Here is a 14,521-nt window from a genome sequence, read left to right on the forward strand (position 1 = left end):
CATTTTACCAAATGTGACATATTTTACCAAATGACCCATTTTTCCTCGTGACCCATTTTACCAAATGTGACCCATTTTTCCAAATGTGACCCATTATTCCAAATGCGATTCATTTTACCAAATGTGACCTATTTTTCCAAATGTGAACTACAGCCAATCAGAATACAGAAAAGCCGCTATATCCTCGACGTTATCACACCCGACTTTTCCATCGTGCGCTGCATTGATTATACGTGTTGGCCGCTGTATTTTCTTATGATATGGTATAAAATGTGGAATATCCAACTTGTCATTTTTATTTTCTTGGTATACGGACTCCCCTAAAGGGTCGTGTATATACCCAGAAATTGCAAAAACAAATGTCTAGTTTCCAGTTCTCGTCGGCTTGATTCATACATACATACATACTTTATTTAATAAGTAGGTCGATAAAATTCAAGGATTCAAGGATAAATCTAACAAACCCGGTCCATTTGTCCCTCGCCAGCATCATCGCCTAAAAAGTTCGCCGGTGTTTTCAAGGGGTCCTTCCGTGATGAGGTTCCTTTAAGATGCCAGTTTACATGAGAGAAGCTTGCCAAAAAAGCATCCGTTACGAGCTTATATAAGTATATTACAAGTGACATGCGCTGGGATCACATCAGAGTTATATTGAGTAGCAGATACTATATTGGAAAAATGGTTGGGTTTTTCATTGGAATAAACTATGATTAGCATCAGATTCAAATATTTTAACAAAACATTTTTTTCACAACCTCAAACTGTAACTCAAAATTAACAGCAAAAAAAGAGCATCAAAAGCAAAAAATGATAGGCTCAAAAACAAACAAAACAGCTACGGCACGTGGATTGATTTGTTCCAAGGGCGTAGCCACGGGGGTCGTGGAGTACCCGCGACCTCCCACTGTAAGTCTTTTTTAAGCAAACAACCTACAACAGGTGGCGAAAACGCCATGACAACCTGGTGAGTACCCTCATTTTGACACAGTGTGACCCTCCATTGAAAACTCCCGGCTTCGCCCCTGTGTTTCTCCCTAAAGGCTTCTAAAGTACAGGGTTACAGTGTCATGCAGAACTCACACAGTGGATGTGATAGGCTATTTATTTCTTGATTCATCTGTAGTTTAATACACGTATTCCACACAACTAGAATGCTACATTAATTTGGAAAATGAAACTACGAGATAGAAACTTCATTCTCGTCCCCAGAGCCTTCTCGGCCACCTGTCACGTGGTCATGCCTGAGTGTGACTCTAAAGAAAAGCACGAGGAGCTCTGGAGAATACAATGCTTATTTCCTAGGATAATAACCGAGGCAGTTCTATTATTATTTACCCCAAAAGGGAAGAATCTCTTGGGGGGGGAAGGGGAGGGGGTATTTATCGAGCGGTTATTATTCAAGGAAATACGACACTCGAGTCTTATGAGCGAAACAAAGACATTTTTCCTTTCAAATTCCTGTTTACAAATATTCTCTCATAACTTAGTTAAGAAATTATATCTATCGAAAATTTACAATATTAACAAATTAAAGAACTATAAATTGCATTCTATAAAAAGCAATCGCCCAGTTAAACCCACCAGTTAAATTCCCTCGTTATTATTTTAAGATATATTACAATTTATAATTTAGGGCACGCACTGGCGTTTAAACATAAAAATTTTCCTGCGAGGTGCGAGTTGAACGTTCCAATTTGGACCCTTGTAGTACATCTGTCTAACAGTTTTCTTCATAGCATTCAGCGTTATTTAGAAATATCTTAATATATAAAAATTGACGATCTGGTTTACGCGCTTATCGTGCCTGTAGAAATTGTATTCTGGTAAAAGAAAAGTTATGTTGGATTTGTTTCCATCGAGTATTGACAAAAATCCATTCTTGTATCTTGTTTCTAACACTCATACTCCCTAACTATGAAACCAAACCTAAAATGCAAATATTTCCCCCTGATAAATTCCACCCATTAATCAATGCCCTGAGTCAGGAACCATTACTTGAGAATCATTAATCTTGCTGAACGCCTACGACTAAAAAAAAAGCGCGTACAAGAATTTAACCCACTCCGCCATCTTGGATTTAATGACATCACCAGCTTAGGTTATTAATAAATCCAACACGTGGTAGTCACGAGTCACAAAGGCAGCAGTAGTGACCACGAAAACTACTGTGGGTCGAGGTTACAGATATTTAGTGAGAAACGCCAAGCGACCAGGAGTTCCCTGTGTTACAGTGTTAAGAAATGAATGATTGTAGTCGGTTATGGGAGATGTTGTTGGTATGTGACCAAGAAAATGTCTCCTTCGCCGACTGGAGGCTACAAAAGCAATGTTTATGTGGCTATAAGATTACCTTTCCTGCTGTATATGTACTGGAGTATGTGTGACCAGGTTCTCTCTCGAAGGTGTTCTCTTAAGGGAACATGTGTTACTGAATTCACTATAAAAAAAGGTTTCCTTACGGGAATACGAATGTGACCAGGGTCATGATACGGTGTTCCCCATGGAAAGTGTTCCCTTACTAGAGGATGCGTTTGACCGTGGCCATGATTCAGTGTTCCCCATGGAATGTGTTCCCTTGCGGGAATACGAGTGTGACTGGGGGCATGATTCAGTGTTCCCTATGGAAATTGCTCCCTTACTAGAGGAAGTGTGAACAGTGATTCAGTCTTCCCTTACTAGAGGATGTATGTGACCGCGGCCATGATTCAGTATTCCCCATGGACAGTGTTCTCTTACTGGAGGATGGACACTGTATTGTTACTAGGGTCATGATTCAGTGTTCCCTTTAAGAGATATCCCCTGCTAACTGAAGGTCTGTGTGGTTAGAACCGTGCCTCAGTGTTTGTGTGTAGCACTTACGAAAGGCATCCCCGAGGCGATCAACTGTACAATTCACAAGTAATCTATAAATCTCCCATTAAAAATTTTCAGTAACCTAGGTATTAACTACCAACATTGATGCAAAAATAACTATTCATGTCCTTTTCGTTCACACATTTCTAAAGCGCTGACATCGCATCGCCCATAGTCTACCTAGCCTACTACCTAGAACAGACAGTAACAACTAAAACCTCTCTCGTGTGCCGTGCGCTTGCACATGTGTCATTCCCGGGGTGTTGTTCAAGAGCTCAGAAGGTTTCCATGGTAGATTCTCGATCAACGAGCCTGTCTCGGATGATTTGTTTATCCTTGAGATGACCTCACAGAGCTCCTGCCTGCTTCCATGATGCTAAGTTCCATTCTAGAATCAAAACAGACAAAAATTAAGACTTGTGGTCAGACGTTGATATTGTGTGAGAGTTTGGTGATGACATACGTACATTAAAAATAATCCTTTTTAGAACTACAATACATGTAAAATAACCTTACACACAAAGAAAACCTTAAAATAATTATAACTGCACAGAGGTAAAATAAGGCTTTTCATTTATTACTGTCTCATTAAACAAGGCTTGTCATTAATTACTTTATCTAAATTTATTTAGTAATCTGGTGTTTCTTGAGAGGGAACCTAAGCTTACAAGCCTCGTGGTTTTTGTTAGGTTCCTTCACCATTTTATTTTCTCTCCTTTAATACATAAGTTGTAGTTTTGCATCTTCATTGTAATCTTGAATATTAATTTTTTAGTCATTTATTAATCATTTTACTCTAAGTCTATTTTTGTTTGTGTGGCAAATCTAAAAAAACAAACAAAAAATCCGATCCCGATAACAGATTATGGTTGACTAAGGCTATGTTCACACTTAGTGCCGAGTATGGTGCCCCAGAATGATTCTCGCTGGGCGCTAGTGTGGACACACCTTTTCTGCAAGTACTCAGACCAGAATTCAGGCACAGTATCCTGCCCAGGTACAAGATCGCGACCTTGTCCTTGAGCACTAAATGGCACTTGCATTCTTTGAGTACCCAATGTCTGAATGCAATACTACTTTCTGTCAGTGCTCAGGCATCAAGTGTGAACACAGCCTAAGAAAAAGGAGCTTACATGTTCGTTTCCCTTGGTAAATGAGTTAGTAAAAGTGCTAACGGCTCGGAGCATTAAAACATTAGAAACAACTGTTTTCAATTGAATATACAGTTTCATAGAAACGTTAAAACTCTCAACTGGCAGGAGACGAACCCTCAGATGGGGAAAAAAACATCACTTCTTACTTTAGTACTTTGGGAAGTGGCGTCTGATCCAGTTTGTACTGAATGACAGCAAGTTTACACAATGTCCGAAGAGATGGCTCTGTAAAATAAAGAAAAAAATGAATTTTTCATCAATGCAAAGCAGTGCAATGGATGCCCTGGAATAAAAGCAGAACCAATCGTGGCTTGCTTACATACATGTACATGTAGTTTTTCGTGCTTTGCGCCAGCTACATGTATTTGCTTCGAGTCTTGATTGATTCACTGCATTGTGTACATGTAATTTGTGTTTGGCCAGAGCGATTTATTCAGTTTGTGTTTAGAAACAATAAATTGAAACCTGCCCTAAATAACAGTTTATTCCAGAACATACTAATGCCTCCACAGACAAATCTGGGAATGAGTGGTGCCCAATGGGGTTATCACTGTGAGTTGAAAGCTTCGGTTTCTGAAATATGAGGTAGAAAGGAGTATCCCTACTTCTTCCCTCGCCCCTCCCTCCCCACCCCTTACTCCCTGGATGGGATGCTAGTCCATAGCAGACTACCCATCTTCTACATTTTATCATGTCTCCTCAACAATTCACTGGTACTCAGATTTGTTCTCGACAAGGGTAGAGAGAGACACTGCCCTAGAACTGGCACAACACAACGAGTCCGGTGGGAAAAGAACCAAGACTTGTCGACCCAAGAACCACTAAATTAACCAGTCGGCCAACATGCATCTCACAGGGAGAAATTAAACCTCAATCTAACTAGTTGGACTAATAACAGTACATGTACATAACTGCTTCTCTACTTACCAAGATCTAAGATGTACAAATCTGAGTGATCTTGAAGGTTGTACTCGTCGTCCATTGGAGCTCCAGCTACAGGACTAACCATGAATAAAAACAAACAAAAACTGAGTACAGCGAGTCTGGAGACGTTACAGAAGTCGCACCCTGTTACCATGGTTATAGGATCTCAGAAGCGAATGAACAAACAAGAAGAATAATAGAGCGTTAAAAATGTAGAGTTAAGGAGAATGCATGTTGCTTTTATTTTCACTGCTACATGCTAAGTGACTGGGACCAGCAAGATGAACAACCTGATATCATTTACAACAGGGTATAAACTGCACACATGTATTGTGTATTGAGCAAATCCATATCTTTAGGGTAAAATATGTGTAGGAAATGGAAGAAATTGAAATAGAAAAGAAGAAATAGACTAGGGTAGAGCCGGTTTGTTTCAGTCATGTGCACCAAACAGCAAACCTACCTTGTGCCGCCAAATATCATCAGCTTTGTTCCTATAAGACAACAGCAATGTCTTCTCCGCGGGCATGCGCCATGACCTGAGATGTCCAACTTTCTCCAAACGTTGGCATCTAAAATGGGTGTGCAAATACACGTTAAGTGAGTTACTTCTCTTGTTGTATGAGGAAGGTCTGAGAATCAGCCTGAAAAATTCTTACTGATGACGTAAACATGTGCTTCTTACTGATTGTCACTAGTATGTAAAAATTCATAGCTTAGCAACAACCCATCAGACACCAGCACAACACCATAAAGCCATGTCATCAGTAACGAATGCTTTGAGAGATGTTTCAAATGTCTTTGTCAATTTTCGGAAGCCAGTTTACTAATTTGACCTGAAAAGTTACTTGCTGGTCCAGATTGTTTGTACAGTGTGTAGTGTTGGTAAAATCATACCTGTGTCTAAACTATACACCTCTCCATGATGCTTTCTTTCAAGTCCATTGTAACCACCAAAAACATAGATGTGCTTGCCGTAACAGACTGTAAAGATTCAAGCAAGTAGCAATCAGATTAAATGAACATGTAAGACATGTAATCTATTTGACAAAGCTTTTCTAAGCAATCAAATGAAACAGATAGAGTGTGCATGCGCAGATTAAAGTTGATCCAATACACTTGAAAATCATCAGCATCAATCAACCACTATTGTTACACTGCAGGATGAGTACTACTCCTTTCGGCGAGGGGGGAGGGGTATTCCCAGAAAAATTGGGTAGGGGTGTGCAGCCCACTTCCCAAAACCCTTACCCTATTTATGACCAAAATCTGCGATTTTCCCTACCCTATTTATGACCTGACCAAAAATTCGAAACCCTATTTATGACCTGACCCTTAAATCAAAACCCTGTTTCAGACCTGCATTATAATTAGTTCCCTAGTTCAGACCACTGTTAAATTACCGTAAACATAATTTGTGAAGGGCCTTAGTTGATTTCCTTTTCAATAATGATGAAAAAGTGGCTTCTTCTTAAAAACATACCCATATCAAGGCTAGAGTGCAAAAACCATACTCTGTTTATGACAAAAAAAACAGCTGGAAAAAACCATACCGTTTGGGACTGCACAAATAAGTGAGAACCCACCTCCCTCCTCGTACTCCTCTAGGGAGTGAGGCTCATCACAGGTTACCCCTGCAGCACTTTTTCAAGATTTAAGTAATATATTCTTGGGTGGAGAGGGATAACAGTCTCTTGTCAAGAACACAGTGACTCTTGCCAACAAACTCCTCTATAAATTCATCTATCTACACATATGAACTTGAAGTTAACCAAGGTAAGTTAGCTGCTCTAGCGAGTTTCTGAAGCTCACATTTTAAGCTTTAGCCCTTCATGACAGCTCTGGCAAAGGGCAAACTCTTGAAATGGCAGTTAATACAATACGCCCTTTGCTGCTAGGCCATCACATCACCTACATTGTACTTTTCATAAAACTATGGGCCATAACTTAAAGAATACCAGAAATGGAAAAAGTATGCCGAAAATATCAAAATGGCCAAGTTTGAGGCCCCTGGCATTAAAGAACGAGATTTTATGATGGTTTGAATTTTAAATAATTAAGATTTGTGTGGAAAAAGTTGTTGGAGAGCAAGACCTTGGTTTCCAGCAACATTTTCCATAGATACGTGTACCCTCTAAATTTTCTGAAAATTTAAACGGTTGTTTAAACTTACACTTAAATGCAAAGGGCCTAAAACTTGTCCATTTTTGCTATTTTTGATATGCTCTTCCCATTTCTATCATTCTTTAAGTTATAGCCCATAATATAGAAACATTTTGTCAAAACATTTTGTCAAATGACCCCAGCTGCAAAGGGCCCATTACTGATAAATAGCTAAGTGTTTTATTTGCCCATCAGCTCATCCCAACAGTTTCTTTTAGAAACTAATAACTTTGTTCTTTTGATCAGTTTTACTTTGGCAAACTAAGCATAAGGCCACCGTACCTCCCTGCACAAATTATGAAAAAATGTTATAGATTTCAAGGGGAATTAAGGTCACACCCAGGTTGTCAACAATGACTAACCTGCTGAGTGGCTGCGTCGTCCAACAGGCAAATCTCCTGATGTTTTAAGCTTAAACCAACAGTTTTTAACTACAAGGAAAAAGATAATAATAATTTATTGATGACATCAGAAGAGAGACCACAACATTTAATAAAGGGTTTTGCTAAAACACAGTACTAAACCAACTCGTCCCAACCTTCATGGAAAGATATTGTACTGCATGTAACTGTTGTATACAAAGTAAATCTTGGGTTTTAGAAGCCAAAAATCCTTAAGAAGAACCAGTGGCAGGGGTAAAAAAAAACACAAAAATGAGTGCATTAAGGTTATGGTTCAATATACATGAAGTATGTTATGGTGAAGGTTTACAGTAGAAAGTGAAAGGTTACAGTTAGATTTCAGGGTTAGGAACCTTGGTTAGCCTGGTTAAGGATACAGTAAGTGTTAACATATGCTACTGAATGAAAGGGATGTGGGCTTGTGTAGGGCTGTGGGGCGAGGTTTTTACTTTGTATTTGTCACAAATTTCTTGATTTCACTTACTAGAAAAGGAAACCCTCTGGTGAGCAAGCTTTACAAAAACCTTCTCTCCATCATAAATATTCCTACCTTTATACCTCCCCCCTGAAAATTTCCAGTAATTCTTATGTGGAAGGAGGGGACGAATACCTTTTGAATCAACTGTATGTAAATACTTTACATACATACCTGTATCAAACACTCTAACTGAATTGGAATAAACTTCCTGTCCTGAATGATACTGACCCATTCTATCACCTAGAAGACAACATGACAGATCAACATCCAGAATCTCTTTACAATATCAATAAAATGTTAACCACACAAGTGAGGAGAAACAACAAAATCGTTGACCATCTTGAGGTTATAGTCACTGAGACTTGATGTTTAACCATGTTGAAATATAGTTTGATCACTACAGTTTGTACATCATGACATGTAAATACATGTACGTGAAGATAAGCTGTCCATAGTAGCACTTCACATTCTCTCAGACTTTCATTATTGGTGGTGTAAACAGCATATTAGAAAGAACATATGTAATGTTAATTTAAATAAAACACCATATCGTATTGTATCGTATCTCATCATATAAATCTACACATATTCCTGGCAAACCAACCTCGTCCTCCAAATATGTACATGTTTGTGCCAACAGCAGTCGCAGAATGGAAGTCTCTCCACTTGGCTGGTTTTCCCTAAAAACAATAAAACAAAATCATATTACCATGGACTGGTCACAGGAATTACCATTTAAACTTCTCTGGAGTTTGAAAGAGGGTTTACTGTTGCCCAGTAAAGCCCTGATGCTGAGATCACAACATAAATACAGTTGAAACCTGCTATTTTGAACTCTCTGTGGAAACAAAAAATAGTTTGAAATAAGTTCAAAATAGCCGATAGCAATGACTGAAAAGGCAAATCAAAGGGAAATGGTTGTGAGTTCAAAATAACAGGGAATTGAAAAAACTAAACATTTCGAAGTAGCAGGGTCCAACTGTTCAATATTATCAAAACAGTCTTCAAAATACTTACTGTTACTCTGGGTTTGTGCCACGTTAATGTTTGTGTGTCCAGATATTCAACAGAATTTGAGAAGCATTCCCCCTACACAATAATAACAGATGCGAAAATAACTTCAATTACAGTATTACTAAAAGGTCTTGATAGCACAAGTGTTGTAAATATTTTTAAAAACACAACAACGCTTTTCAGCTTTTCAGGTTTACAGAAAGATCGTTATTATATATGTAACAGCCTATACAATGAGCCTTTATAAATTTAAATTAATGTAAAATGCAAACTTATTTAAACTAACCAATAAAATTTTGAAAAGAACAATAGTGAAAAACCACTAAGCTGAAATAGATACATTTAAAAGTGTAACGATAAATTGACATGCTCAACTTGTTTGTTGAGTTCTGGATTTAACCATTCAATATGAAAACTCTCCTTGATTTTAAGTTGTGAGAAAGTCTTAGCAAAATCAATAATTTTAAAACTGGAGGCATCACAATTGTCTCAACATTGCTCAGAACAATTGAGATGTTTAAAAACATGGGAATTTTTGTAAACCTTATATATTCATTATAGCTGATGATGATGTTTGAAACATCGAAACATGTTCCGAAAACTGAAAAGCGTTGTTGTGTTTTTAAAAATAATTACAGTATTGTACATGTAAACCAACACTCTTTCACAGATATTAACAACTAAAGAACACAACCAACAATAGGAGCTGTCATTCACCACTTTAGAAACGAGAAGAAATCTGACATGGGTCAAATCTCATCGTAATTTGTGAGATCATTCCTGGGGACAATCTGGTTTCTCATCTATTGTTTTGTCCACAGTAACCACGAGTGATTAAATGACACGAGGCTACCCTGAGTACCCTCACTCAAGTCGTGTCAGTAGAGAAACTTAGACCACAAGAGTTTCATCGCGCAGTAACCAATCTCTCACCTCAGAAGTCGAGTTAACTTTACAATGTACATGTAATACTAATCTTCCAAAACTGACTTTGACATATATTTTATTCCACCATCACTTGTGCACAAAGAAACCCTGAATGTATTGGATCTGTTATATGTACAATATATTATAAAGAACTAAACATTATTATTTAATATTTTTACCTCTTCTTCATATCCACCAAAGATATATATCCTAGATTCAATAACACAAGCTGAATGCCCATCTCTCGCAGCAGGTGGTTTTCCTTGAACTTTAGGTTTGGACCATGTTAAACTCTCTGATAATAATGAAAAAAATATTTACCTCAACAGTCAGTTACGCCATTCATTACTGGTACAGCCCCTCCAGTAAGAAAAATCCTGGATCCGCCCCTGATAGTATTAGGCCACTTGGCTACACCTTGTTGACTATTTGCTCAGAGAAAACTTGGGCCCATGGTCTAATTGTTAGAATACATAATTGTTTAACATAGTTAACACCTCACCTGTATCAAAACAGTATAAAATATTACAAGCACCATGGGTATCATTCCTGCCACCAAATATGTATACCAAATCACCAATGGCTGACGCACTGTGACCATACCTCATGTACGGAACACAGTCGTTGCATGCGCAAGATACAGGGGGAAGCTTCATCCAGCGGCATGGAACTGTAAGAAAATTAGAAAATCTAAATATCTCTTATTGCAATTGTCTCATGTGGGGAAATTTAACTCTAGTCAAGCAACCCTGGCCCTGGCCAGGGACACTGTGTTGTGTTGATTTTGGGCAAGGCATACACCCAGGTGTATATTAAAGGATTACCAGCAAACTGTTAGGGCAACCTGATAAAAGAGACTGACTTGTACTGGACTACCCTGCAGGACAGAGATTCTACGACATCTCTTTCTGCTCAATGACAGACGAGAGGGAACCTCTGCTCACAATCACTTACATTCCCATTGTGTACGCACGAAGTGCATCACAGTGTCACATATTCTGTTATTCATCGAGCAAAAGTTTGAATTTGATGAATGTGTGTGCAGTGTTGACAATTTTAACCATTACAGGTCAGCAGATACTTTTAGCAGTCTCCCAAAGGTTTAATATGACCCATTTGAATCAACTGAAAATGTGCCACAAGAGCATGAATGTTAATGTGATCAAGAAAGACTGATGAGAAAATATGAACAAGATGTTGATCAGTTCATGACACAAAATGTTATCAGATGTTTGAAAAGTACGGTGGCCTTATGGTTAGTGCACAACACTCCAGACTGAGTTGCCCCAGTAGCAGCCCTGACCACTGGGTCACTGCACTGTGTTCGTGGGCAAGAAACTGTAAATCCCATCCAGGGAGGTGTAGAAATACTCCTCATCACTATGGAAATGGGAAATAAGCATCAGCTGATGGGCTAGTAGGTCTGAATACAGACTTAACCCACTCGTAACAGGAGATAATTGGGAGCTACACATAGCTGAAATACAAGCATTATATTGTATGCATATTATATTGCAAGCGAGGGCCATCTTAGTTTAAGAAGACAAGCAAAGCTACTGGAGTGAGTGGAAAAAAGAAACCTTGACATAGAGGGTTGAAACTTGAAGATACAAAAACCCTGTGCGCAACAGGTTAACAAAAACCATGTTGATGAGAGCATGTTTCTGCTGCACACAAACTATTCACAAAACATGTATATGCAAATGTAAGTTCACAGAAATTTTCCTGACATCATGAAAATTTTGAGTAAGAAGATTTGTACAGATAAGCTCTCTTCTAATCCACACAGAAACTTCTTTAGTTACATTAGAATACAATCTCATTCTTAGAGAAGATTGGTAAAAAAAATAGTATTCTAGGCTAACTGTTAAAAATACTTAAAATTGTATCTATTTAACAAAAATCTTCATAAATTGTCTAGCTTGAATGCTAATTGGATAATTACTTGTCGGTTGACTGTCCTCACCAATATAGTGCTTTACAAAATACATAAAAAGCTCATTATCACACTCTGAACTATCCAATATTATGTGTCTCATGCAAGTTGAAAAGAAAGTGACTTGCCTTTAAAGCTGTGCTACAGGTAAGTCCCCCACTCTTACCCTTTGAGCATAAATTTCCAATAAACTTTTTCTCAAAATTCAAATTTACCAAGTTTATTTTTTTTACACAATGGCAGTAAGCAGATGGGAGATTGTTGCAGCAAATTAATATCAAAAGAAACATATAGCGGTAATTAAGGATAATTGCTATGAGCTTGAATCTAAACGAAAGCAACTGAATTCATGTACCGTGTACATTTACGTGTAGTATTCTAGCTCACACGCAATGATAAAATAGAACTACACCTGACTATGTAGAGTGAGACGTTAAGACTAATAGAGGCGAAGTTTATAACTGTTTTCCCTTTTGTCAAGCTTGTAATGTTATTTTTAGCACAGAAACAATAACAATCTTCCCACTGGCTTGTGGCAACATGATTTATTCATCACAAATACTGGAAAATTAGAATTCTTCCCCATAAACAACCTTCATGCATGCATGTGTTTTCTCCATCTTGCGTATTTAGTTTTGAAGAAGATTACGATTTAGGAAACGGTATACCCATTTATGAATTTAGTGCAAAGATTAAATTTTTGCCAGCTAAGCAGATGCTTTTCACTGTCAAATCGCTGGCACGCATCGAGGCGAAAACAACGCATTTCCGGTCTGATTTCTGTTGTTCCACCTTTAAAGACCTTCGAACACAAGCACGTTCAAAACTTCGACGGCGCTCATAATATGCACACTTTGCGTAGAATTTATATAAATCCAAACCCACTTTTCAAAAACTTACCTGTATCGAAAACGTGGACATCAATGTTGACTATTTGGTTATATTCTTCTCCAGTGCAGTAACCACCAAAACTAAAGATGAAGCGATTTCGAACGCTCACTGCAGCATGATTTACTCGCCTAGGGCCACCTTCAACTTCTTGAGTCCATCTTATGGCCATAACTGAATAATCTTAATCTTAAACGTACCTTTAAAGAATCTCTAAAAACTGAACAAGCTAAAATCACTTCAACTAAAAGAGCCACTGCGTGAAATGGTAAGTGGACCGAGCAGAAAAATATCCCACGATTTGAGAATATTATATGACGGGACTGGTCAGCGGAGTAAGATAATCAGCAGTTGTAGTTGACATATCATGTAAGATGGAAACAAACAGTCTACATTTAGCGTTGAGCTCCAGCACTTTTCAGCACTTTTACTATTCAGTACTCCCACTTTTTTTCAGTTGATACTATTATAATGGCATCAAACGAATGCCCAATCATTAGCAATCAGGTTATGGTCATTTTCCTGATGCAAAGGTTACCATAATAACAGCACAAGACGCTCAGAACACCCTTAAGTTTAGCTTTTAGTGCTTACAACTCATAAACGCTTTCGGTCCTGAGTGGCCTATTGTTGTCAGAAATTGTGGTTAGCATGTTAAGAGCCACTTAAGTCGCTCGAAAATTTAAGGTGACAAATTGTCAGGATTCAATATTGGCTGATTTTTCGCTTGGCCTACCAGCGGTCTTGTCGGCCAAGAAACGTTTTCTCGTGGTATACTTCATTACATGCAATATCCTACGAGTCACTTGTAATTGTATTTTCTCGGTACATGAGCCTTTCCTTTACGCGAGTTTATATACCAAGAAAATACTACTGACAAGTGGAGTATTCCGTGGCATACCACGAGAAAGTGCTGCATGACTCAGTTTATACCACGCCACAAAAATACAGCTGTCGTGTATTCTGATTGGCTGTATTTTCTGTGGCATGGTAGAAAAGGTCATATTCCAGCCGGGATTTTGCGGGATAATCGCTGATAAACCACACGGGAGGTTTAACTGAGCCGAGTTCTTACAGTAATAGGATTCATTAGCGGTTTCCACATGGGATTCCATTACTTAAATCATGCCTGACATAACACTTTAAATTACTGAGATCGCATGCCCCCGGAGCTACTGAAGTTAAGGGCAACCGTTGTTGCCTTTGCATGCAAAAGTGAGTGACAAGATCTAGAGTTTGCTACTGCATGGGACAACTCCAGGAGTTATTCTTTTATCATGATTATCTGGTGGCTGAAAGCCCGATCCCAAAGCTATTCTCCCTTTTTTCTTCTTTCACCCCTTGATGCAAAAAAGCCTTTGTGGCTGCTCAGATTTGACTGAGATACAGAAAGCTGAAAATCTCTGCAGCCTGACCAGGTGAATCAAAATCGCGACCGAAACCTAGTGTTTCAGATCAAAAGCCAACCGTCACTTAGTTCTGTAGTTTATCGGCTTATTTATCAGTTGCAGTAGCAACTGAACCGTATTTCGTTTACTACTATGATAAAAGGAACGGTCACATACCTGATTGCTGCCATATTGGGGGACCTGACTATCCCAATCCGTTAGCCTCTTGCAGGCGTTCAGTTAGCTGGGGCACCGCGTAAAAACGGCAGAGCGAAATAGAGAGCGCTATGCTCCAACTAATTGAACGCCGGCATCGTATAAAAATTCAGTTTCAAAAACTAACAATTTTCCTACTCGATATCCCAGAAAATCTGTTCTAAATATCCCTTATCCCA

General features: G+C 38.5%; 1 protein-coding gene across 1 annotated transcript; it reads right to left on the reverse strand.

The window, feature by feature from the left end:
* Positions 1-1,084: 1,084 nt before the first annotated feature.
* LOC145469372 (kelch domain-containing protein 3-like) lies at positions 1,085-13,064 on the reverse strand. Its single transcript, XM_081453076.1, has 12 exons — positions 12,751-13,064; positions 10,417-10,584; positions 10,094-10,209; positions 8,991-9,062; positions 8,578-8,653; positions 8,145-8,213; positions 7,457-7,525; positions 5,829-5,915; positions 5,395-5,503; positions 4,935-5,008; positions 4,154-4,232; positions 1,085-3,241 (listed from the first exon to the last, which is right to left on the reverse strand). Exons 1-12 carry the CDS (start codon positions 12,908-12,910, stop codon positions 3,184-3,186), a joined length of 1,137 nt encoding a protein of 378 aa, XP_081309202.1. The 5' UTR covers positions 12,911-13,064; the 3' UTR covers positions 1,085-3,183.
* Positions 13,065-14,521: the final 1,457 nt, after the last annotated feature.

The sequence above is a fragment of the Orbicella franksi genome, chromosome 15, assembly GCF_964199315.1.
Source record: "Orbicella franksi chromosome 15, jaOrbFran1.1, whole genome shotgun sequence".
NCBI classification, from domain to species: domain Eukaryota; kingdom Metazoa; phylum Cnidaria; class Anthozoa; order Scleractinia; family Merulinidae; genus Orbicella; species Orbicella franksi.